Source organism: Zonotrichia albicollis, chromosome Z (genome assembly GCF_047830755.1).
Source record: "Zonotrichia albicollis isolate bZonAlb1 chromosome Z, bZonAlb1.hap1, whole genome shotgun sequence".
Classification (NCBI taxonomy): Eukaryota; Metazoa; Chordata; class Aves; order Passeriformes; family Passerellidae; genus Zonotrichia; species Zonotrichia albicollis.
In genome coordinates, this window is record NC_133860.1 from 19,281,870 (window position 1) to 19,308,047 (window position 26,178).

The 26,178-nt window shown below is 36.9% G+C and overlaps 1 protein-coding gene across 2 annotated transcripts in view; it reads right to left on the reverse strand.

Moving 5' to 3' along the window:
* The window catches only part of RICTOR (RPTOR independent companion of MTOR complex 2), a 74,926-nt gene that overhangs the window by 11,183 nt on the left and 37,565 nt on the right, over positions 1 to 26,178 (reverse strand). The window contains exons 12-31 of one of the 2 annotated variants that reach the window (XM_074532689.1): positions 25,599 to 25,686; positions 24,671 to 24,761; positions 24,462 to 24,528; positions 24,272 to 24,352; positions 22,853 to 22,953; positions 21,217 to 21,379; positions 20,729 to 20,830; positions 18,311 to 18,357; positions 15,399 to 15,534; positions 14,643 to 14,842; positions 13,548 to 13,674; positions 12,202 to 12,366; positions 11,685 to 11,761; positions 11,497 to 11,575; positions 10,541 to 10,650; positions 7,185 to 7,272; positions 6,329 to 6,421; positions 5,384 to 5,490; positions 4,519 to 4,730; positions 2,671 to 3,697 (exon numbers count right to left, since the gene is read on the reverse strand). In XM_074532689.1, coding sequence (XP_074388790.1) covers positions 2,671 to 3,697; positions 4,519 to 4,730; positions 5,384 to 5,490; positions 6,329 to 6,421; positions 7,185 to 7,272; positions 10,541 to 10,650; positions 11,497 to 11,575; positions 11,685 to 11,761; positions 12,202 to 12,366; positions 13,548 to 13,674; positions 14,643 to 14,842; positions 15,399 to 15,534; positions 18,311 to 18,357; positions 20,729 to 20,830; positions 21,217 to 21,379; positions 22,853 to 22,953; positions 24,272 to 24,352; positions 24,462 to 24,528; positions 24,671 to 24,761; positions 25,599 to 25,686 — 3,161 coding nt within the window. Of the gene's footprint in view, positions 1 to 2,670; positions 3,698 to 4,500; positions 4,731 to 5,383; positions 5,491 to 6,328; positions 6,422 to 7,184; positions 7,273 to 10,540; positions 10,651 to 11,496; positions 11,576 to 11,684; positions 11,762 to 12,201; positions 12,367 to 13,547; positions 13,675 to 14,642; positions 14,843 to 15,398; positions 15,535 to 18,310; positions 18,358 to 20,728; positions 20,831 to 21,216; positions 21,380 to 22,852; positions 22,954 to 24,271; positions 24,353 to 24,461; positions 24,529 to 24,670; positions 24,762 to 25,598; positions 25,687 to 26,178 lie in introns of both variants that reach the window. The other variant, XM_074532688.1, reaches the window with a different exon arrangement.

Genomic DNA, 26,178 nt, shown 5'->3' on the forward strand with positions numbered 1-26,178 from the left:
TTTTTTTTGCAAATTATGACACACTGGAGGATAAAGTGAACACTGGATTTTATGACTTTTTGCCTTGGAAGAAGTTTTTTATCTACTTTTTATTTGGGCAATAAAGTGTCCTCTTATCCCTATAGATGGGATTTACACTGGGATAAAATTAAATTATCAAAGTTTGACCACGGAAGAAATTATTATGTAATGGAAATGCAGAAAATACAGCTGAGAGGATAGCAACAATTTTCTTGGCAACTCTGACCAATGCTAGTGACAGTAGCAGTGGACTCACAAAAGAAGTCAAGCCATACTTGATAAAAACAGGGAAAAGATCTCAGGTTGTGCCAGAGGAGGTTTACATTGGGTACTAAGAAAAAGTTCTTCACTGAAAGGGTTGTCAAGCACTGGAAAGTCTGCCCAGGGAAGCAGTTGAGTCACCATCCCCAAAGACATTTAGAAAATGTGTAGATGTGGCACTTAAGGACATGGTTAAGTGGAGCACTTGAGTGTGCTGTGTTAACAGCTGGACTCAAGGGTCTTTTCCAACCTAAATAATTGTGTAATCATGAAACCCAAAAAGTTATCAACTGCATTAAATACTTAATAATAAAACATTCTACAATTACTCTCAAAGTGAATTAAAGATAGACGTTTTAATTCCAAACGTTTGTCCCGGCTTTTCCTAGAAAAACGAACAGATACAGCATTAGCTGTGATAAACAGCACCAAGTTGTCATGAAAAATGTCTGCAGGGGATAGCTGAGAGCCACTATCAGGATCCAAAATATGTGTGTTAGTACTTCTGGCTGGTCTTTAAAGACAAAAGTGGGAAATTTATCCTCACAAAATTTATGCAAAGAAAAAAGCTTTTTAACCTTCTGAAAAAAGAGCAACTACAAACATTGCAAAAGTAAATCTGTGACTGTTAGTTGCTAGTAACACATAAATCTGTCAATAAACCGTAAATAAAACTTTTCAGAAGACAGACAGAAAAATTGATTTGGCAGTTAAAAACGACAGGATTTTTCTTTCTAGTTTATTTTTAAAAAGTAGCTAAGGACAGTTTTAGCTGGACCAGTAAATATACTCTGAATTTATTTGTAAATATAATCTGAAATTGTAAGGATCATAATACTTCAGTGGGGACACACCATAACCACCCATAATACTTCAGTGGGGACACACCATAACCACCAAGAAAAACACATGTACTAGTTTCACTGCAGTCTTTCCAATCTCTCTGTGAGTATGCATGCATGCAATTATTTAACCTTCTCAGAGATACAAGCACTCCAGACATTTCAGTTCAGTGTTAAGCAGGTCAGCTCAAATCCTTGACTCTATCCACTGACACAAGAGAACATGAACAGCTAAGCACCAGGAATAGTCAGTATGACATTGCGTGCAGGATCAAAGTCCACTGCAGCAAGGCTGCTCTGCACATCAAGGGCATGACTGCAAGGAATGGCAAAACATCACTTACAGACATTACAGAACCTGTACTACCATTGAAATGACACCCACTTGTTCCTGCACTAGCACAGGATGCCAGTGACATAGCTAGGAATGGCACTTCAATTTCCAGGAGAGTGCAGTGTAACTACTAAATCATCCTTAATCTAACCAACATACTCAGTCTAGCTCTAACTTATTTGAACAAAGGCATCTTTAATGGCATCTTTCCAGAATGATGCAAAAGTACCAACACAAATGGATGGTTCTTTTAATCAGGACAGACACACTCAGCTGGGTATGAGGAGGGCAGCTCAAGGACTGAGCATTTGCTTTTTCCACAGTAAGCAGATGACTCATGTATTGGTAGCATCTCCTCCTTCTCTCATTCAAGAAATGATAAGGCAAGAACAGAGATAAAAAGTACCTTTTCCATCTCAACAGTAATGTGAAAATCCAATGCACTAACTAAAAGATGATGTGAAGGAAAAATTTAGTACAAGAGCTTTTAAGGGAAGGTTTTTAAGCAGTGACTGTTGCAGCTGGGAACAGTGTCAATGTCAAGAGCTAGACATCTTATGTAACTATCTAATTAGTCTTTAGAACATCTAATATTGCTCAAAAATAAAGAGGTGACACTGTCATCTAAAAATAAATGCCATGAGTAAAATCTTTGATCTGCTGTAGCTAAAAAGCCAAACTGACATTCCTATCAGTGGTAGCAGTATCTCATCACTGGCCTCAGTGCTGCAGTGAACACAAATATAGCATATTGGCAGGAGGCCCTGTCCTAAAACCTCCCCAAGTGACATTGAGAAAATTCTCTTCTGAAATGTACCTCTGACTTCATGGGCAATTCAATGTGTTTGCAACTTTAATAATGTTAGCAACTTAATGATGTTAGCAACTTTAATAATGTTAGCACTGCAACTGCATTTTTTATATTATAGAAGTTAAAACAGGAAGAAAATGTGATGAAAGGAAACTTTTTCCTTTGTCAGCAACAGCATTATAAAAGGTTGAGCACAGCTATGAAAGCTGGGCTTCTCTGAGAGCCCTTACAAAGTGGACAATTATCCTTCTGTTATTCACTTAATATATCAGTACTGCTTTCAGTGAAGTTATGAATCACCTTGCAACAACTTTAAGGTGCAGATAAAAAAAATATTAGGAAGACACTGAAGTTGTTCTTACAGCACTGAAGTAAGAAATGAGCACAGAATAATTTCTTACCGGCTTGGGGTTAGTCGAGAATCCAGGCTGCCAGACTTCATGGTGATAGTGTCAGTAAACAGCACATCCTTTGCTGGAGATGCCAGGGCTTCTGAGTGAGACAGTGAGGGATGCATCCTCTGCTGCTGCAGGCGCTTTAGTGTAGCATAGCCAAACGCATCTCGAGAACTTGTGTAGCTGAAGTTATAGTCAGCAAGACTTTTTATTGTAGCAAGAGAAGGAGCTTTAAGAGACTGGGCTCTTCTGGGAAGGGTATGCGAAGAGCCTGGTGGAACCAGGGATACAGAGTTGGATTTTGAGAGAGGCAGGTGGTTAGACTGTGGTGTTGAACAGTGACTTGGTTTAACAGTCTTTGTGCTTACAACAGTACTCAAACTTCCACAGTCAGTATCTACATTTGTAGTGTCCACACCTACAGTCTCCCTTGAAGGGCTAGAGCTCATTGAACTTATACCACTTGTTGTGGTATCTGTATTAAAACTTAAACTACGGCTCTTGAAATGTGTTTGTGTAGTACCATCTCCAATTAGCCTTTCTTTGCTTGTGTTTTCCCGATGAATTTCATTTCCAAGACCTTTTGGCAGCTTCAGATCATTTTCTCCAATACTCTGAGTACAATCAGTATCTTCCACATGTTTGCTTCCCACAAAAGAAGTTTCTAATCGTAAAGTCTGGATTTTTGGAACTCTGAAAACAGGGTTCAATTCTTCCCCAGCAGGAAAGTCTATGCTACCACTAGGTTCTGTTACTGTACGATTTCGCCTCAGAAATTTACTGTCAGATGATGTCAGCTTTCCTCCTTTTGGATCACTGCTACTTCTATGTTTTTTATTAGGTAGAGTAAGAGAGTTTAGAATGCGATTTTTCACAAGTCTACTAGAAGAAAAAAAAGGAAAGGGACTACGGTCTTTGTCCTTTGAAGGTCCAGGTCTGTCATAAAATATTTGTTCTGCATCTTCAGTAATATCTAGGAAGAAAGTACTGGTGGAAGTACTACCAAAACGGTCATCCTCCATGATGAACATACCTGAAATTATACAAGACTTCGTCACAAAAATAGGCATTTCTTCCAAGTCTACAACTATGTTGCTAAATAGGAAGCCATTCTATAGAAGACCAAGTGAGAGTCTCTGCAATTTACTGGAACTTTAATTCCTCTTTTTTTTTTTTCTGCAGAACTTCATGTAAATTAGCTATTTTGAGGAGTAACTGACCTGAAGATTTCCCTGCTTCAAAAGAAAAGCCACACTGTCTTATTTCAGTGCAAACATCCAGCTACTAGGATGAGAACCTAAGAACTCCTTCAATGATAGCTAAATACGGCATATTTCTTAATTTAAATTCCAAGTAGCCACAGAAAAAATAAAATGCATTAGGTACTTGAAATACATAATAATTTAAATACAGCAAAATTCTGTGTGTATATGTATACCCAGAGAACATAAACACTTATTTCTTTGAGGGCAACCAAGTGTATCTTTGTACCTAAGCATTGTGCTTTCTGCAGCATGTTACAGCAAACCACCATGACTCAAAAATAAATAACTTACCCTCATGTGAAAATTTTTCTTCTACACCAAGTGTTAAGCTAAGACACTCTTTTACTCTCTCTGGCTGGTCTGCATCTCTCTGAATGGACATCAATGTCCTACTGCTTGTACTGTTTTACTGCAAGACCACCTTCACACCATTGGTCTGTACCTCATCCTATCAAAAGGTTGATGAGAACATCAAAATGCTATTTGTGGTGGGCTGGGCTCTTTGCAGGTATTTTTTGCTTGCTTGTTCATTTTTCTCCTGTTTTCTTGTTTTGGTGTTCTGGTTACTTACTTGATGGAGCAGACTCACTTTCACTGTTGTGCCTTGAACTGGTAGACTCAGAGTTCAAGCTCAGAGTGCTTGGTATAGAAGAAAGTTCATTGCAGAGCTGCTCCATGTCATCAGGGACCACTGGCCAAGGCTGTCTACGACTGTGTCTCACTGCATCCCAGTTGTGATGCTTTAAAATGTCACATCCTTGTTTAGTTTTGGCTATTAGACCAAGCACGTAGACACAGGTTCTGTATTTAATGTATATATAGAAAAAAAAGCAAAAATAATAGCATCTAATTAAACTAAACTTACTTGACATTTGAAAGGAAACAACTTCAAAGCAATTCAGGAGAAACTTCACAAAACTGAGAAATAGTATACCGTTAATTTAAATTTGCAAATCAATTTAAACTCAGGAAATTCGATAATATATCTGAGAACAAGATACTATTAAAAAATAAAAATTACACAACAAATACACAACAGCCTGATTACATAAAGCAGAAAACTACCTTTTGAAAAATGACCAAACATTTATACAGTAGCAATGTTAGACAAAATGCCATCTATTTATGCTTTTAAATATTTAAAAAATATATTGAATAAAAAAGATGGAATAATAAATCTCACAGAGATATAAACAGCAAGTATTTTGTTTTACGGAACAGGAGAAAAGTAGTATCTATCTTCTTTCATAGATTTGTTTACTTCATGTTCTTTTCAGACTTCCCATACAATTCTGCAGTTACATAGAACTGAGACTGATACTCAAACACTGGTAACTTTAACAGCTGGTTTCCAATAGAGTACAAATCTGTACTCAGGCAAATCAGATAAAGCCATCTGAAAATTGATCACAACTACCATCTGAACATTTTACGTATATATCAGACACACATACCCTCTAACAGACAGAACCTCACAATGTTGAGCAAGTGCCATTATATCAGGAATTACATTCTCCTCTTGAAGCAAGTTAAGACCCCAATTCGATGATCCGATATTGCCCTGGAACGAAATTTTTCAAGTAAGTTTTGATCTTAATATGATCTGCAGCACTATCAATGTAAAGCTTTGATAATTTTGTTTGTTGGTAGTAGAGTTTAAAGCCCATCTTCCCAAAGCAGCTGAAAGACCTGAGTACCCTTTCTGGCATTTCCTAGCTGTGCTAATAAAAAAGCACTCAGCACACCCTGTATAATACCTAAAGCTGCTCAAAGTTAGAACTAATATGTATTCCTCACTTTATAAGTTCTGCTATAGCCTGCAGCATGATCTTGGTTTATTCATTTTACATTCCTCTTACACAGGCATCCGGTTACATATCTATAGTATCTTCCCCTAACACTCCCCTTGGACAAGTGTTCCGAAATTAACTTTGGGGAAGGCACGAAGCACATTTAGGAGTGTAGCTTGGATACACACCAACACTAGGTTTTTGCCTGTCCCAAGTACCAGGGCATCATGACCACATGGATCAACGCTGGCAGCCTACTTCCTTGCAGAAACATTAGGGACTACCACAGCAAATACATTAAACTCAGACCATGGCAACTTTTAACTTGTAACTATCAGTTCCATACTAACACTAATATGGCAATGTGTTTTTCTTATTTGTTAAAAAGAAAAAATGACAAAGTGATTAAAAACCTCAGAATGAAACAGTTGCAGTGAACCATCTTCAACTGAAAGTATTGTGGAACAAAATGCTAACTTGAAAAAGTCACATATTTTTTGAAAAAAAACCCTTATTTTTTTAGTTTTGTAGAATTTTGTTTAGTTATTTAAGAATCAACAGTTATAATGGAACTAAACAACTGCAAAATTCAGTAAATATATTACTAACCAAGGCCCAAAGGGCTGCCTTCAGCTGCTTAATTCCTTCCCACTTATCCAGCATTGGAGAACGAACAGTGTAACTTAGATCTGTAACAATACTCTGAAGGGGAAAAACAGAAGAAGAAAAAACTAAGTTGAAAATTAATAGGAGACTTCAGCCAAACAAGTTCTCTTGCATTTATAGTAGAAGTTAAAGCAATAATTCAAATCATGCACTCTAGGAAGAACAGTGGTAATTCTGTAATCGTAACCATAAATTACCAGCACTTATAATGCAAAAGAAAGTTTAAATGAAATTGCAGATTGCATTAAATTATTTCAAATATTATAAGGATTGACATATTAGTCAAACAAACACACTGCAACACATACACTTTCTCTTGAACTTTTCAAAGAGCATTGTCAATTCAATAAATCATTTTACCAACCCACATCAAAAGTGAATTTAAGCAATTATGGCTTAGGGCTTGTTTTCTTAGATTTTCAAAATATTAGAAAGATTTTATTCCCTCATCTCCCAATTTCTGTATGCTTAAAAGGACAGGCATAGTTTTCCCACATGTATAACTGTCAATATACAATCCACAGAGATTAAAATTTTGTTCTTTTTATCAATTGGCTCTCCATGCTAAGATTTTGCTAGTCATTTTAAGAAAAATGTTGCAAGGTATTTTGGTGATACTTCAGTGTCAGGAAGGCATTTTGCATGAAATTAGATGGCAAAGACTGCCTTCACAACTTAAGACTCAAAATCAACTTCTTCTACAATGCCTATTTAAATGCCATCTCTTTTAGAACCTTTTTTCAAAAGGTTTATAATGATCTTTAAAATATTTCAAGCTATAAATTATTATTATCCTCACCTGAGACTCCAATAAATGGCAGCCTGTTTTATGGTGCACCAGTTGGCCATAAAGGTGAACTGGCAGGTAGACATGTGGTCGCTGTAATCTGGCAGAAAGAGAAACATACATAGGTTTCCCAGCACTTCAAATATTTTTTTTTTAAATAAATTACACTGCAATGTAATATAATGGCTACCCTTGATTTTTTTCAAATGGAGAATTCTTCTGAGGAATTTAGAAAGTAATAAACTGTTTCAATTGGAAAGGATGTACAACAATCATCTAATCCAACTGCCAAACCACTTCAGGGATGACTGGAAGTTAAAGCCTTTTATTAAGGACACCGTCCAAATGCTTCTTGAACACTGAAAGACTTGGGGCATCAACCATCTCTCCAATACGCCTGTTCTCCTATGTGACCATCCACAAGCCTTGTGGGAGGAAATGCTTCTTGGTATCCAGTCTGAACCTCTCCTGCTTCAGCTCTGAGCCATTCCCATGCATCCTGCCCCTGGATGCCAGGGAGAAGAACTCAGCACCTCCCCATGCCCTTCCCCTCCTCAGGAAGCTGCAGAGAGCAGTGAGGGCACACCTCAACCTCCTTTTCTCCAAAGTGGACAAGCCCAAAGACTTCAGCTGCTCCTCACAGGAGCTTCAGCTCTGATTCCCTCCTCAGGATGCACGGAAGAACGTTCCCTTCCTTCTCCACCTGCAGGGCCCAGCAGGCCCCAGGCGAGGCCCATCCCCTCCCTGGGCTCTGGCTGTGCCCTGGGATGGGCTCTGGCTGTGCCCTGCTGGGAGCTCTGGGATGGGCTCTGGGATGGGCTCTGGCTGTGCCCTGCTGGGAGCTCTGGGATGGGCTCTGGCTGTGCCCTGCTGAGAGCTCTGGGATGGGCTCCGGCTGTGCCCTGCTGGGAGCTCTGGGACGGACTCTGGGATGGGCTCTGGCTGTGCCGTGCTGGGAGCTCTGGGATGGACTCTGGATGCGCCCTGCTGGGTGCTCTGGGATGGGCTTTGGCTGTGCCCTGCTGGGGGCTCTGGGATGGGCTCTGGCTGTGCCCTGGGATGGGCTCTGGCTGTGCCCTGGGATGGGCTCTGGATGTGCCCTGCTGGGAGCTCTGGGATGGGCTCTGGCTGTGCCCTGCTCGGGGCTTTGGCCTCGGGGCTTTCCGGGCACTGCTGAGCCACCCTGAGCCACCCCTCTCCCACTTCACCCCTGTGCCTGGTGTCACTCCTTCCCAGGGGCACAATCCACCATTTGCACTTGACAAATTTCACCTCATTTAAGATTGCTCAGTGCTCCAGTCTATCTAGATCCCTCTGCACAAGCCTCTTGTACCTCAAAAGAATCCACAGCACCTCCCAGTCTGGAGCATCAGCAAATTGCCACTGGTGCACTCAGATACAGAACTGGCCCTGGAATGGAGTGCTGAGGAACACCACTGGTGTGACCAGTCACCAACCAGATGTTGCCCCACTCACTACAACCCTTTGGGCTCAGTTCCTCAGCCAGTTCTTCACCCACCACTCCATGAACCTGCTCATCCCACAGCATGACAGCTTGTCCAGAAGGACGTTGTGGAGGACAGCATCAAAAATCTTGCCAAGATCCAGGAAAATAACATCCACCACCTTCCCTTCACCCTACTGGGTGACCTTACCACAGAAGACTAACAACTTAGTTAAAGAAAACTTTCCCTTTGTGAACCCATGCTGTTTGTGATGACTGCGTTGTTTTACAAATGCCTTTCAACAATACCGAGTATAATCTTCTACATAATTTTCCCACAAACTAAAGTTAGATTAACAGGTCTGTAACTCTCTCGATCTTTTATGTGCTTCTTGCAAACTGGAATAAACTGGCCAGATTCCAGTCGGCATGGACCTTCCTTACACTCACAAGACTTTTGGCAGATGATAAGAGACAGGTCCTGACAAAACATCTGCTAGCTCCTTTAGTACTGGTGGGCTAGTACTGGTGAGGCTAGTCCCTCAGCCTGGTGGGAACCAGGCCCCATGACGCGGTGAACATTCAGCTGACACAGATGGTCCCTTACAATGTTAGTGTCCACATATGGAAAGCCATAGTTTCCACATTTGTGGACCTCTTGTTCAGAGAACCAGGCAGCCCAAGGTCTATCAATATTGTCGAAGACTCAGACAAAAAAACACCACAGATTTTTAATTCATCTCTGTTTTTCCTTCATCCCTGTAAGTCAGGTGACCATCCCTGTAAGTCAGTTCAGCAAGAACTGATGCAGTGTTTTGTTCAGACCTCCTCTTTCCTGTTGTGTCACACAACACTACTCAGCTGCAGTCCTGAATGAGCTTTGGCCTTTTGTGCCTTCTTTCTGCTTATGTGAATCACAGTTTTGTAGTCCTTCTTGTGAAGGGTGATCTTCCTGAGATTATTTCCTTTTCCTCTAGAGCTCCATGAAGAGCTCCCTGTTCAGCCAAGGTGGTCTTCTGCCCTGCTTGCTTGACTTACAACACATGGGATTGCCTACCAACATGCTTCTAAAAGATAGCTCCTAAAGATGGATCAGCATTTCTGGACTCTTGGGCCTCAAAAATGTACTCTACTAAAGCAGCTCCCCAAGTTACCTCCCCTGAAGCCCTGAGTAGCAACTCTGCTGTGCTTTTTCTCATTACATTAAAAATTTTAAACTTAACCATGCCATAATTCCTGTGGCCTAGAGAACCTCCCCTCCATCACATCTCCCACAAGCCCTACATTCACAAACAGCAAGTTGAGGAGGGCATCTTTCCTAGTTGGCTCACTGAGTATCTCTCCTACAGACTTTCTCCACTGAGAATTTCCAAGGCTGCTTGTCATTGCATTAAATCATCTGCAGTTGATGCCTAGAAGTTGAAATCTTCCACAGGAAGTCAATAAGAACGAGAGCTAGCAATCCAGAAGTTTCTCTACTTCACTACATCACTCACGTCCTTTGTTTTCCATCCCCTTAATCCTCAGCCAGAGGTTCTCGACTACATCACCACTAACTGTAAGGGCTGTATAATCAAACCTCTTCCTTATTATTTATTTGCCCATCCCTCTGCTGAAAAGCCTGTAGCCCTCCATTCCAGCACTCCAGCCATGGCACTCAATCCACCAAGTCTTAATAAAATGAATTGTAAAAGCTCTAAAACTAATTATATGGAAGCTCTGAAATAAATTATATTAAAACTCTAGGAGCTAAGCAATGCATCCAGTTCATCCTGTGTGTTTCTTACACTGTGCTGCTGCATTGCTCCAGGAGCATAATAAACTGAAATCCTGTTGGTAGCCCTTTCCCTCATACATTTCAGTTTACAGCTCTCCTGATCAGTCTCCCCATCTTGTGCCCCAGAATGCATTTTCCCAAATTTACCTTTGGTTGCTCCGACGAACATAGTTATCCCCATCAACAGGTTTGCGGTATGTTGTAAGTGCTTCATTAAGTTGCTCCTCAATCAATTCAACATATTTTAGGTTATATTCCTGTAAGAAAACAGATGAGGGTTGACACAGAACACTTTAATGGTTTATGGTGTTATAGCATGAGACTTTATAAGGAAGAAATAATTGGGGAAGGTTCCTTAAGAAAGACTGAATTTTTTATGATCTGAAGGTGGGGCTCAAGAAAATGAATGCACTTCACACATAGGAGTTTGCAAGTCAACAATTGATTTCACAATTATTTTAGGGAATTTGTTAAAAAAAGGAAGAAATACTTAATATCTGACACACTCAATTTCAATAGATCATCATGAATTTCAGTACTCCTTGAGAAGTGACACTTAAGCCACTAAAAAAGTTGCCAACAGGAATGAGACTAATGTCTTATAATCAATTACAAAACCAAAATAACGTATGAAGAGTTGAATTCAAGTTATGACAATAATGAATTTTTCTTAATGGTCTTGTGTTCCTCTTCACTTCCTAACAGCATCAGCCAATTCTGTCTTCATGACCTCTAGGTTTAACTTAAATTTCCAGAGGTAACAGGTATCTTGAAAAGCAGCATTACTTTGCATACTTCTCTAGATAATGACCTTCCACAACAACCTATTTTAGAAGGTCACTACACTCCTGAAAAATTTGCTGAAATATCAAAATTTTATAAAGGTCTTGGTAAATCAAAATCACATATGTACAGAGAAGCTATGGAAATCTAAGTCTCTGTCAACCTTTACCAGCAAAAACTCTGTATCACTGATGCAATGAATGTATTTGCACAAGCTTTACAAGTACATTCAAATGCAATAATTTTTAAGAATCTCTGTTCTAAATCTGCATATTTACACCATTCCTCCTAATATCCAGCAAACATTTTCTTCTTAGTACCTTTTGCCACTTTTCCATCTGTTTTGTTACGTAACCTCTTTCATTTAGATAAGAAAACCCCTTTGGGATGGACAGAAATCTAAAAAAAAAAAAAAAAAAATCAGACAGTTAACATTGTAATTTAAACAACTCCCAGAATCTGAATTTGTTTTCACAATGTGAAGTTGAACAGCACATTCAACATTTACCTTAGGAGTAGAAGCAAACCCTTGTCTCCAAGATGAGAAAGGGCTGGTTTCATTTGGATAAGGGCATGAAGATTGGCCTAAAATAATTAAGAACACAAAGAGTATTTGAGCACTATTATAATTCTGAAAATGACCTGCAATAATTACAACACTCTGCCTGCAATGAAACAGCAAGTTTTTCACAAGTGTCAAATGCTAACTTAATCCTAGTATGATCAATTTTAGATATCTTCTGTCATTAAATATAAATTACTTCACAAGAAGCATAATGAATAAAGTAAGTTGCAATTCATATTTATATACAGGCATAATCCAGAAGTCTATGTCTTCTTGTAAGTAATATTGCAGTAGTTTCATCCAAGGGGTCTTATAAACTATTTTAAGTCCATCAAGGACAATTCAAAAAGGAAACCATAAGTACCTTCTTGCCTATTTGTACTTTGCTACCAGGAAGGGGGTGGGGAAGAGCTTAAGAGCAGCATACCAAAAAGAGGTTAAAAAGAAAAGGGATGCTCACCTTGTCTTCACACGCTTCATCTAGAATATCAAGTGCCTCAGAAGAAATAGTTTTATTTTTATCATGTAACTGGGTCACCAGTAACTCAATCCCCCAGTTGCTGAAGAACTCTACATTAGCTCTCAGCAACACTCTTAAGTGTTTTGTGGCGTACAACCTGCAGCTCTGTAAAGTAAGGAAAATGTTTTCTTGAATGGAAGAAAAATAACTAACACAGTTCATGATCTATGTAACTTCTAAAAATACTTTTCAATTACGGCATTTTGCAGCAAGCAACTGTGATGCACACCTTATCTATTAAAATTACAGTTTTTTAGAGAGCTATTTATATTTCAGCAAATGGGAAAACTGAATCTAAGATCACAACTAAATTGGTCATAATAAATGTCCAATCCTACATATTTTATTATTGTATTATTATGTCTTTTGATGAGAACTTCGAAGCAAGTAAAAAAATATAGTAGTAGGGAGCTTTGTCTTTCATTCCTTCAACCTCAAGTATCTTCATTATTTTCAGATTCCACTCTTTATCCATAAGAATCATCACATCTTTGACAGTGTCAGAGAAATATTCTCAATGTATGTCCTCCTCTTCCAAAATATAGTGAGGCATTTAAAGCTAGTACCTACATTCTCCTTTCTTTTATCTAGTCTGGAAAATATTCTGTCCGTTCAGAGAACAGAAACAACTTCATTTGAAGTAATGAGCATTCTTTCCTAGTTGCATTTCAAATTCTTGCCATCTATCTCCCTGACATCAGCGATTGCTTGTCTAACAACGTTACCTTGAAAGTCAAGAGTTTCCTCTCCCAAATCCATGTAATTATATTTTTTATCCTTATCCACCTTCTTTGATTCAGAAGAACACATCCCAATGCCTATTTTTGAACCAAACTCTTATTCCAGCAGCTATAGCATCTACTTCGTTCCAATACAGAGTAACCTCAATCATTATCAGAACAGTGCCTACTAGAAGGTTAACCTGCTTAGTACTGCTAGAAATACAGATTTCTGATTGTGGTATCAATGTCTTCACAATTTATTTAAGATGCCACTGACCCAAACAACCACACTGCACTTAGTTATACATATCAAGACTTTAGACCCCAGCTGATGTGAAAGAAGGTTCTATTTTAAGGACTTAATTTCTTGAGCAAAAATACAATACAGGATACGATGTTCACAACACATTTAAAAGCTACATTTGTAGGATGTTCATTTCTCTGAATACAAAATTAAGAAACTTTTTCATATATAACAGCTTAAAAATAAAGTCATACACCTTGAATAATAAAATAAATGTGTAGAGGGCAGTAACAAAGGACTATAAGTTGAGCTGGACTTACATCAGTAGCTGCTGTCAGGATTTTAGAAAGTATGACTCTTGCCAATCCATCTCTGCTATAATCCAGACTAGAAACAGTCAGTTTTAACAAGTGATCTTGGTTCTTCAAAGAACAAAGATTAAGAAGACTGGAGACATGCAAGGGGAGGAGTAAGAAAATAAAATTAGCATTTGAATCCACTTGAACCATCAATAATTTGAACTTAAGTACTTTGAATTATACTTTTATTAGTATAAATGTGATATACAAAGTATGTTCTTGTATGAAACTGGGTAAATTGTTATAACTATGAAGTCAAATAGGGATGAAATAATGCACTGAATTGCAAGGGGAAAACCTCAAACCAACATCTTTAAAAATTGCCCTGTAAAAATTTTGTCAGCATAATTAGTGATTATCAGTATAAAAACAAATGCTCAGGAAGCTCTGTGAACAATTCTTCATTTTAAAACATTGTGTATAAAGCTTGCCATTAAGCTAGTCTTATTAATCATCTAGATTTTATTGTGTATTACGTTTTCTAAAGCCAGTGAAAAGCTTGCTTTCTAAAAATCAACAAAATCAACAATAAAAGATAAAAAGGAGTACATGAAAACACTTGCATTTTAACTTCAAGTTTATTATATGTTGACAAACTAGTACTAGTCACCAGCCAATTTAAGGAACCTAAGTTTGTCTGTACCTCAACAAAATTTTGAGCTGCAAAACTGCACTCAAATATGCAGGAGTGAAGTTTTAAGTGCAACATACATCAGCATTTCACAAGCATTATGGTACCTTCCATTTTATTATGGTTTGTGTGTTTTTAGTTTTGTTAATTTTTCTATTTCCCCACACTGTGTCTTTCAGTACCCTACAATCATTCCTCATACTCATCTCTGTCACACAGGTGTGGACAGGAAAAAGTAAACTATCACCTCTGTCTGCTTAGTAATGACAGATTAGAAGACTTCAGAAAAAAAATGGGGATCTCTATTTGTAACTTCACCAAAATAACCTTAGCTTTCAGCTTTCCAGATGATAGCCCTCACACAGTTTAGAATTTGCATAGCTAATACACAGCAAGTACAACTCAAACCAAATAAAAGTACTCACCACTGAAAAACATTACATTTTTCAAGCATTTTCACTCCATGAGGGTGACAAGATAAAGTACCAAAAAACAGGAAGTAGTGCTGGCTAAGGGTATTTAGTAACCCGTTATTCTGAAGACTACGTTCAGGCTTCATGCCTGATGAAGAGTTGAGCCAAAGTACAATATCTTTAACCAATTCCTCCAGGTAACCTTGTCCATCCTAGCAAAATAAAGAGGAATAGCATCTGTTAGTAATAGAAATGTGTTTGTTCATTACTGAAACTCATTACTTTAAATTTCTTAAAATGTACAAACACAATACAGACACAAAAACAGAAATGCAGGCTGGAAAACAATTCAGACTAAAGAATAAGTTTCAAGCCAAATAAAAGGAGCTAAGCATAGAGATATCTTAGGATTAATTCTCTCTTTCCTGGAAAAGGGCAAAGTATTATTCAGTGACATTTTCCTCTGACCTGAGGCATAAAAGTTTTTAGCACAAAAGAAGGAGTTTAAAAAGGAAGGTTATACACACCATGAATAATAAAAAAAATCCTTCAAACTCTAAGTTGTATTTAACAAAGCTGTATTTAATAAAACTTCTACATAAACATGGTCATATTTCTCAATATTTCACACTGTATTTCTTAATTACACTGATGATTTTAGATTCAACACACAAAATCTCAGATGTCTTTACCAAAAACTAAGGTTGCAGGTGGCATGTAACAAGACTACTCATTCTACTTCTAGTCTTACAGCTGAAAAAATCTTACCTCCTCTGATTCAAGAAGAAATTCAGTAAATTGACAACCCACAACAGTAAGCTGCTTCGCCTTGGCATAGTCCAGATCCAGGTTAGCATAGAGTTTACTGCTAGGCTTGTAAAAATACAGCAATCTCCTTACAAACCTATAGAAAGTAAAACAGAATTGGCTATTTTTCAGTATGACAAGGAGACAGTCTCACAATACAAAATGATGCTAGAAAAAACAGGTTGTACTTGGTTTCTTGGCAATAAGTCTTAAAAATTTATCAAAAGAGTAGCAACTAACAGTAGTGACTCTAACCAGACACAGTTTCAGAGATGCTGCCCTCCTGTGCATTACAAGGGGTTTTCTACACCATGGCCTACTACAAGCAAAGGAACTTAAAATCTATATGCTCTCAGAAGCCGTATCTTCCTTCTCATTCTCATAATTTATTCTGCTGTAATTTATCCTGTGTCAAGTTTCAAAGACAGTATTAGCTAGACTAACAAACAGCTTAAAAAAGAAACTTGTGACCTGAGCTTTCTTCAGCTATTACAGTTACTTCTACTGGATCTGTAAAACACATTTTCATGTTCTGAGAGGAAAAAACCTCATTTATTCAGCAACACTATTTCCAGACACCTGACTTAACCATTTCTGAAGCATAACATGCTGCTAACACACTCGCAGACTTTTAAAAATACAGCAAGCAATGTAGCTTGAGTTTGGCATCACAGGAATAAGTCTCCAGCAAAGATCCTTCTCTCACAAACTCTTCAAAATATAAATTTGTGCTTTAAAATAACACAAAATGTTCAATCAGAAGGCAGACATGTCAGATATTAAAAAACTTACTTACAGAACTGTACTCATATTTGAAAAAGCCAGAGTAATCCACTATGCCTAACTCCAAACACAGGACCGATTACAAAGGAAATCAGCATTTTAATTAGGTTTTGTGAAATAAAATGTATTTTATCCTGGGTTACTAGCAATAAATATATATTGACACACAAATTTATACACATATGTATCTATGTGTATATTTAAGTGTGTATGTGTGCTCATCAACATGGATGCATTCAGTTTTGGTGCCCCTGGGCCCCTCACTACTGCAAGGACATTGAGGTGCTGGAACAAGTCCAGAGAAGGACAAAAGAACTGGGGCAGGGTCTGGAGCACAAGTCCTGTGAGGAGCAGCTGAGGGAGCTGGGGCTGTTTAGCCTGGAGAAAAGGAGGCTCAGGGGAGACCTTGGTGCTCTTTACAACTCCATGACAGGAGGCTGTACCCAGGCAGACGTGGTCTCTCCTCCTAGGTGACAAGTGACAGAAAGAGAGAAAAAGGCCTTTGGCTGCCCCAAAGAAGTTTTGATTGGATATTAGGAAAACTTTCTGGACTAAATGAGAGGTCAGGTATTTGAACTGCCCAGGGAATTGTTGGGGTCACCATTTCCAGATGGATTTAAAGGACACATAGACATGGCACTTAGAACCTTTAGCGGTGACTTTAGCACTTGGACTCAATGATCTTTGAGGTCTCTTTCATGACTCTGTGATCCTGTATGTATACATACACAGCATGAAATGTATCTCTCTGAGTTGAAGGAATCTTTAAAAAAATTACTGGAATTTCATTTTTACATCACAACAACACTAACATTAAAAAACATCAATTTATAGAAGGAGAAATAAATGTAATTTACACTCAGAAAACAAAGCGGCAGATTGTTTTTTATCATCAGCAGCGAAACAAAAGAGATTTGGGGCTTAGTTACTTATAATTAAACAGGAGAAACAGCATTTTAAAGCCATTAAGCTCCCAATTCTGCAGAAATGATCAATGAACTATAGAAGCTTTATACCAATTCAATTCTAGATTTTCCTAATTTATTTGGAGTTAAATCACTGAGGCATTGAACCACGCTTGAGCAATTCTGCAGCACAAAACATGGAACAGGAACACTGTCCCACATAGGGAGGTTGAGGAGTGTGTGCTGGTGTCATAGTCAGAACTGCAAACACTGCTTTAGAGAACCAATGTTATAAACTACCATATTTGGAAAATAATCCTTTACCCTGAAGCACAGACTGGCAATTAACATTTCAGGAAAACCCAGAAAAAATGCATATGTAAAATTAAATCATGGTTATGATAACAATGGGGCTACTGTTTATGCTGTAAATATATAATAAAAGTAGCCCAATTACTTTTTGGTAAAAACTTAAAGCAGAGCCACAGAGCCTTTCAGCATATATTCCATCTTTTGGGTTTTCCCCCAGTTCAGGAAGTAGCTTTTCATGCCCACAGGTACTGACCTATTCTTCAAAATAATGTAATCTATTTCTGAAACATATGCTAAAAGGCACATCCAAGAACTAATTAGTAACACTATGACCACACAGGCACAGAAGTAATAAACATGTCTTACTGACAACAAACATGAAAGGAACCAGAGCTGTACTGGAGGCTTTTTGTTTGGTTGTTTTTTTTTTTTTCCAAATCACACATGCTTCTCCTGCTATTAACAGCAACTAGAAATAATTTCCTCTTGGATATTGATGAAAGCTGAAGTTAAAAACCCGTACAACTATGGATTTGACTCTGTAAAATTTTTCCAAGCTCTGACATAAAACAGTTCTGACTGATATATCAAGCAGTAACATTTCTAAGGTTTAAAGTTAAATATGGTATTTGCACAAGTGGTATGATTCCTATGGGAGTAAATATATAAAGCACCTGTGCATAGAAAAGAAGCTTAAACACCTGTTTATTTAAAGCAAATATCGCAACTTAATTATCCAAATTTACACCTTAACTTCTTATCTATAGATTAGGTTTAGAAACATGACACATCTAGGGAATATTTTACTGCAGTACTAAAGGCCGGTTTTCCAAATTTCTTTCTTCAAAGGAAGTCTACATAATTTTTACATACCTATGCAGCTGTTCATCTTTGTAGTTCCTTAGATTTATATTTGGCCACTAGAAAAAACAGCAAATATAGCATTATATGAAACTTGCACATCAGTCCTTGATTAGTCACTAAAATTCACTTATTTCTATCAGTTGTATTTACTTAATAATCAGAAAAGTTTTCTTGCACCTAATGTTATATCTTAAAAAAAAAGACATGATTTTATTGAAAAGCCCACGCTGCCTGCTTCAAGAATTGTTCAATTTTTCTCTCAAGAACGACAGGTAATATTGGCCACATACTCTACGTACAAGCCCACAGCTCTAATGAAAACAAAAAAAGTATGAGGAGCTGATGAAAAATAAACAATTTTGCTTAGTTTCTTTTCTGCAAATAACAAAAAATTTGATATGCATAACAGGGAAATAATTTTTAGCTGCTGTTTTGAATATTCAACAGATTGGCTTAAAAGTAATCATTATTCTGTTATAGATCACTTAAAAATGCTGCTTATTAAAATGGTATTTAAACACCCTTGTTGATACTTTCTAAGATACATTAAGAAGGACCACATGAGAAATAATATTCTCTTTAGGATCTATTCTTCCCATTACATTTTCCTCTATTTTTACAACCATCTGTTGTCTGTATGGTTTCTAGATTACTTTCTGCTGCTACTAGTGAGTATCTTCTTGTCAAGAATGGCAAAAAAGTGAATCAAACTTCTTTCCTATCTATGCGATACTGTTCTACATTTCCAGTTGGTATTCCAGTATTAAGACACACACACAGCACTAGTTAATGATTAGTAAAACTGATTACACCAAGTAACAGTGCCAGATAGAGATGAGGCTGACACTTTTGCTGCTCTTTCAGCAGCTTAGACAGCAAGCTGAGCAAGTGAAAAAGGCAGTAAGGCACCACCTGAACTGCACACAATGAGGTGGTTAGAGAGCTGATGTTCCACAGACACAAGGCTGCAACAGACAAGGGGGAGGTGAGCAGCCAAATGAGGTAACAAATTTCAGACACTGGAATCTGGATCCTGCTCATTAGGGGACTAAAGACAACCACTCTGGTAACATTATCTCAGTTTATGCTGGTGTTACACAGGAACAGAAATGGTTAGAAGTAAGCCAGAAAACAGACACACTTCTCATTCAGAAAGGAGTCCCCAGTTTTCAGACATTAGGAGCTTTTTGACATGACACTAGAAAATACATTGCTGGGGAGGTCTGAGATGGCAGGGAAACTCGCTGATTGACATAAATTTCAGTTTAAAAAAGACCCAAAACACAGAGGTCAACTACATAAAGCTTCCACTGCTAAAGTACTACACATACTAACAGTGAGATTCTGAAAAAACAGTTTTCTGGTAATATCTTTAATAGGGAATCAAAGATAAAAGTATCTATGACTAATAATAATTATATAGTAACCCAGTAAATGGTATAATGGCAGTAAAAAAGTCTTTAAACAGTGAAATCTGGTGGAGCAAAGCTACTGTCATATACATATTCAGGTCTTTATACCAGACAGATTCTTGCTCTTTCAACTTTATCGGTCCCTGAAAAAAAGGCACAGAAATATTTAGTTTCTTTTCTTTTTCTCAAAAAAACAACATAGTCTTGATTATGACTGTCACCATTAAGCCTTTTTTGTACTTTCACCATCTTTGTTACAACACAGCAAAGAAGACAGTAAGAGAATGCTATTCAGCTCAAGGATGGTTTTGATGCACAGAATGACATTTTGGAATAATTTTGGTTTGAAATATTAAGTATTTAAAAAGTTTTCTTAGTCAAGTAAAGTATATTTTCCGCTTACAAAAAGAGGTAGTATTTTAAAATCTGTGCATTAAATATATTTAAGATATATAAATATATTTAAAACAATGCCCATCACCCCATTAGTTATTTCCTTTATATTGTAAAAAGAAATTAATTCTGTAATTAAATCAATGCTATAGAAGTATTTGCATTAGTTCAAAACATTTAATGAAGTTTTCATACATGGTTCAGTCTAAGCATCTGAAATTTGATCTAGAACCCACCTCTTAATAAAACCTTCAGCTCACATTAATTTAAAAAAATCTGCTATGAATCTAAACATAGCTGTACCCCTCTGCAGTCTGAAGTATTAGCAGCTTTAAAGACAATATACCTAATTCTATAAAGTTGAATTCTATACAAATAAAGACATAAAACATTTAATACATGCTTCTTAGGAAACTGTGAATTTAACTATCATAATTTTTTAATGTAGTTTAAGGGTTGTATATAAAGAGACTACAGCAGCACTGACTAAACCCAGGAGATTCTAATTTCCTGAAATAAAACAAATTATTAGATGTATTCTGGAATGAATATTAGAAAGCCATAGCTCAGAAGTGAAAAAGACTTTTTCTCCAACATATTATCATGGCCTTTGTAAGCTCACCTTCAGTATGGTCCCTATTAAATTCCAATTCCAGTCGAGGTTCTCTTTGTGATTGAGAACTTGGCTGTCTCGAAGATTCATGATGAGCGCTTCTTCAGTATCCTGGAATACAGACATGAAACAACAGGTTTCTCTGCATCATCTTTTTCAGTCTTGCCACATGAACTATCCACTGCTCATGTAAAAATCATTAAAGTGTTTCACAGTAAATTTTATGGTTATAGTACTGCATTAACGATCTAAAAGTACTGCATTAAGGATCACAACTGGTTGCAAAAATCATTAAAAGTTACTGGAATTTCATTCCTTAATTTAAAGAAATGCAATTTAGTATCCACAAATGTCCGCAAGACAAATGAGATTAAAAAAATACTACACAGAATCACACAAATTATTCTGAATTACATTGAGTAAAGCTTGAGGGGTAGGATACAAGTCTCCACAACAGAGGGTCAAATTCAGGTTTGAAAAATGAATTATTGCAATACCTTTAAAATAAAGATGTCTTTCTGCACACGGTACTGATCCCTTTTCTGGTGTGTTGAGATGGCTTTCTGAATAATATGATCTAAGTGAAGGCTGTAAGGTTTAGGGCCTCTTTTCTTCATCTCATGAAAACGTTTTAAGCAGTTGAGTGCTGCACTTGCCCGCCTGTTGGAAAAAAGAAATACTATAATTAGTACTTGGCAATTGTTATCAGACTAAAGAGGGCCACCACCTTCTGAGTAAACAGTTCAAGAAAGAGCTGACCAACAATTCTGAAACAAAGAAAATTATTTTCTTGAGACATATTTTTATACAACCACAAGACTCAGTCTCATATCAAAATTATACAGAAAAATATCTTTTGGAGTTTCTAGCACTGAAGTATTATCCTTACTGATAACTTTTCTTCTGCTCTGCAATTATTGGTGTTCGTTACACCTCAGAGAGGATACTGAAATGTTTAAAGTTGATTTCCATTGTGAGATATCACAGTAGATCAACATTCTGCAGCGAAGTTAGTAGTTGAGAGCACTTGCTTCAACTTAGAGTAACAAAGTGTCTCTCATCCACTCTCATCCCGATTGCGCCTCTCTGCAAGGGTGGCAGGACTATCAAGAGTACACTCCCTGCTCTTATATCTAAACAGTTCAGCAACAGCATGTTTCTGCTTTCTGGGAAAAGATAGGAAGTAACTTGAATGACACTGACAAGAGTAAAACCAGTTAACTACAAAAGAATGGTAGCAGAAAAAACCCCACCTACTGAACAAATCAAAATAAGGAAGTCTTAAAAAGAGCACTCAAGCCAATCTATCTTCTCCATAAACAAAAATTGTCATAGTATAGGAAAGCGCTTTTATTTTATTTTCAAACAAATACCTTTGGATTTGGTCACTTATTTATATTTAGTCTGTAACAAAAAGATTACAATTTTTCAGACTATAGAAGTGTAGAGTGCTGACCCATGACAAAATCCTCAAACAAAAAATACTACTTCAAAAAACCACTTTCTTTCAACAGAAATGGGAATTCTTACTACTCTATCAGGTGTGTCCAAAAATACCAACAAGGACAACAATTCAGGTAATGTATAAGCATCTGTCTTCTGCCCTTTGTCCTTTTTTTCACCCCACCACTTTGGCCATGTGAAATATCCTCTCCTGAAATTCCAGATATGCCTTTTTTGAAAAACGAATGCTGTCAAACTCTGCATAGCAAAGTTTTCCACTGACATATAAGAAACCTTGAAAACTAAAAACAGAAGAGCACTACACTTTTAGGAAGTATGCTACAAGCACTATTTATCATTTCACACTAGCAGTTTAGAAAAATCCTGTAATTTATCACTGACAACACAATGAAAGACAGAACATTATATTATGTATCAGAATACTGATCTGACAAGAGAAATCAGAAATGGTAAGAATCCTTAACAAATACATTTTTACAAGTGAAAGAAACCTCAACACACTCATTTTATCTTCTACAAAGAAACCCAACTAAGAACACAAAGTTGAAGAAATACATATTAAAGACGTGTGAATTTATTATTATTTGACTTTTTCCATTAGGAAGTTTCAGAGAAGATAGCATTTTGTGACAGAACTTTATGCTTTCAAATGTAACATATAATTCTTACTGTCTTTTCTCTTTCATGATGTCAAAGGATGCTGCCATATTCATCAGTGTTGGTAAGCAGTGCAAGTGATGGCTATGAGAATGAGGAAGAATTGTGTTTGCCTATAAAAAAATCCAACAAAAGACCAGTTAAAATAACTTATTAGAACGATTTCATCCATCTTTTTAGGATCAACATTTCAAGAATCTACCACTTTTCACAAGATTTTCACAAATTTATGACAACAAAATTACATTTTGCTTAATGTCAGAGCATAACTATCCACATGATTTTGAATTTGTGATCTAACAAATCAACCTGAATTACACTAGCAAGTAACTTGAAACAATTTCAGAGTTTTATAATATATATTGTTTCCACTGGAGTTTAAGTTGCAATATGCAAAAACTTCCAAAGCAGGAGCTTATGTCATGTATATAAAAGTACTAAAAAACCCTAAAATCAGAAATACAAATTAAAGCTGATGATTTCTACTAAAGCATTACCGCATAAAACCCCCTGATTTATTAACATAACATTCTAAGTTATTGGACATTTAAGTGCTTTTAATAAACATCTAGTTCTACAAATATTTTTAGAAACTAAAGAACGTGAAGATAAAGAGATTACTTACATTTCCAAACACTAAATAAACAGGTAAGTATTTTTTCCAGTTTTTGAGAAACAGTAGCCATATCTGATTAACAGATTATCCTTCAGAAAATCAAAAAATTCCTGTGCTTTATAGCATATTCCAGTGTGAGTTAACAATCACGCCCATTCAAAAGTAATCAGGAAACCAGAAAAATAGGATATAATATTATAAAAAATGTAGCACTGGAGTATTTATGAAAACAGTATCATCATCTCAGTACGAGATTAGTTTCAGAGAGAGAAGATACTGTAAGAGCTGTCTTAGGTCCACAGAAGTGGAATGAAGCTGAAGTTTCCCTGCAGCAGGAGCACTCCACCAAGATGGAGTTGCCTGAATAAGTAACAAAGTACCAAAAGCACATCAAGCTGAGTATGAATAAATTTTCATCTGTCTCCCCTGTGAGGCAGAAAGCTAAACACACTTGGTCAGAGGCCTATTGACCATCATTCTAAGAAAAGCAAAAATTAGCAATGGTTCTTTTCCCAAACACAGTTACTGATGGGAGTGTTCGGAGGGTTCCAGCTTAAAAATACAACTGCTGCTACGGCAAGAAAGTGAGAGTCAGACCTACGGACAGCCTTGGAGCAGAGGCCTTAGCAGTTTACATACTTTCCAAATAGTCTTCCTACTGAATTATACTGGCTTTAATCCATGAAGTGCCAGAAGATATAATGTGAAATTAATCCACTATTCAGATGAAAACTACATGTTTCAAGCTTGGAATACAAATTAATGCTATAATAGCAAGTATCTATTTACAAGTAGTTACATAGAATGGTATTTACCATGTGCAGAAGTTCTCCCAAGAGGATAGTTGCTCTGACAGATACATGGTCATCACTACTTGTGATCACTTCAACCAGACCCTTCAGAAAGCAAAAAAACATTACAACATTTAAGGTATAACATCTTGCCTGAACTCTTGCAAGCAATAGATGTAGCAAGCATCTATTAAAACTGAAAGTCATTAGTTACCTCCAGAAGTCCATTGGTAATAAAAGCAGAAAGCACTAAAGCCAAGTAATTATCCATGAGATCAGGCCTAAAGAGAAAAGAAGTAGGAAAACAGTTTAGAAAGTACATTTCTTATTGTTCCCACAAGAAAACAAGAAACGTTTTGTCCACACTGCCACAAAACAAAAGAAGAGGAATGGCTTAGACTGAGTTAGTCATTAAATCCTCACCTTGACCTGGCTCGATGGGGTAAAACAGTTTTAGCCTCAGCAGCTACAAAGCCATCAGAAAGCCTCCAGCAGTCTTGAAACCTGCCTGGATCTAGAACAAGAAAATATGGACAATGGTAATTATAAACTTGGCTTTTACAGTATTATTACAATGGCAGTCTGTATGTAAATAATAACCCTTGCCCGCAAATATTATTTCAGGTGGTTTCAAATTACAGAAAATTTTGTCAGAGATGGGATCTCTAACAAGTCATCTCGTCCACAGTCCTGAACAAAGCAAGGGTACCTCGAAAGCTAGGACAAAGATTATATCTAAGTGTCAACAAAAACAGTGATATTTCCAATTCATAAACATATTAAACAAGTTTAAGAGAAAATACCATTAGCATCTAAAATGTTACAAGGTACATCCATATATAGGAGTAGAAAGTTTGCAACACATTTATTTATTTATAAATTTAAAAAAGCAGAGACTTCTCTTGGGTTTACAAAAGAGTAATTCTAAAGGTAAAATACTAACTTGGTTAAATTCAAAGACACGAAAAAGCATGAACTTGCCCTCAAAAAAGCAGCAGTCTAAGGACAATGGAGATAACTAACAGATGGACAATATACAGAAAAGACTGACTAACAACTTGTCTGTAGTATTCACTAACACATCCATAATTATGAATACTCCTAACAGTTCAAAGAAGTCTAATCTGTAGTGCTGACCTTACAGTCTTTGCATTAATGCCTAACTATGCTGATCTTTCATCAAACTTATAACACTTAACAGGTGATAAAGAATTTCAGACAGGACTTCAGAGCACCCAATAAATTCAGCGATAAAACAAAGCAATTTACAGTACATAGGAGACAGCAAATTTTAAATTTGTATAGGAGTTTAACACACAGAATTCTTATGTGAATTGTCTTAAATACTTACCTACACTGAGAAGTGCCTCGATAAATTCTTCTGCAATAACAGGGAGAGGAAGACGAAATATATCGTAGAGAACTTCAAGCAGACCTCGCTACCAGAGAAAACATAACACAAGAAGAATTTTACAGATTCACAAAATTGTCCCTTAAGATTTCTAGAGTGGTAACACTGGTGCATTTGTTGCAGTGTTTTTTTCACAAATGGAAATGCAATGAAGAAGAGAGAATGAGGTTTTTTTTCTTTTGAATTGTCCCTTATTGGCACTATGAATGCAATAGTAGTTCAGGCTACTTGGACTGCAGATTTTTACAATAGTTACATCTGGAACCATCAACTTTTCTCTATTAAGTTTAATTTGTGAAGAAACATTTTTTTAACCTGGAATTCAACTCTGATTATTATGCTTATAACTTGTGACTGCAGCTACTGTAAACGTGTTTTTGATTTGTGACCAGAGTAAAAAGTTACTTATGAATTTTTCTCTCCTTCATTTTGTCTCATATACATAGTGTGCTTCCCAATTTCATAGGAATTTCATAACAGAATTACAGACTTGAACTTTGGGGATTAAATAAACTCAAGA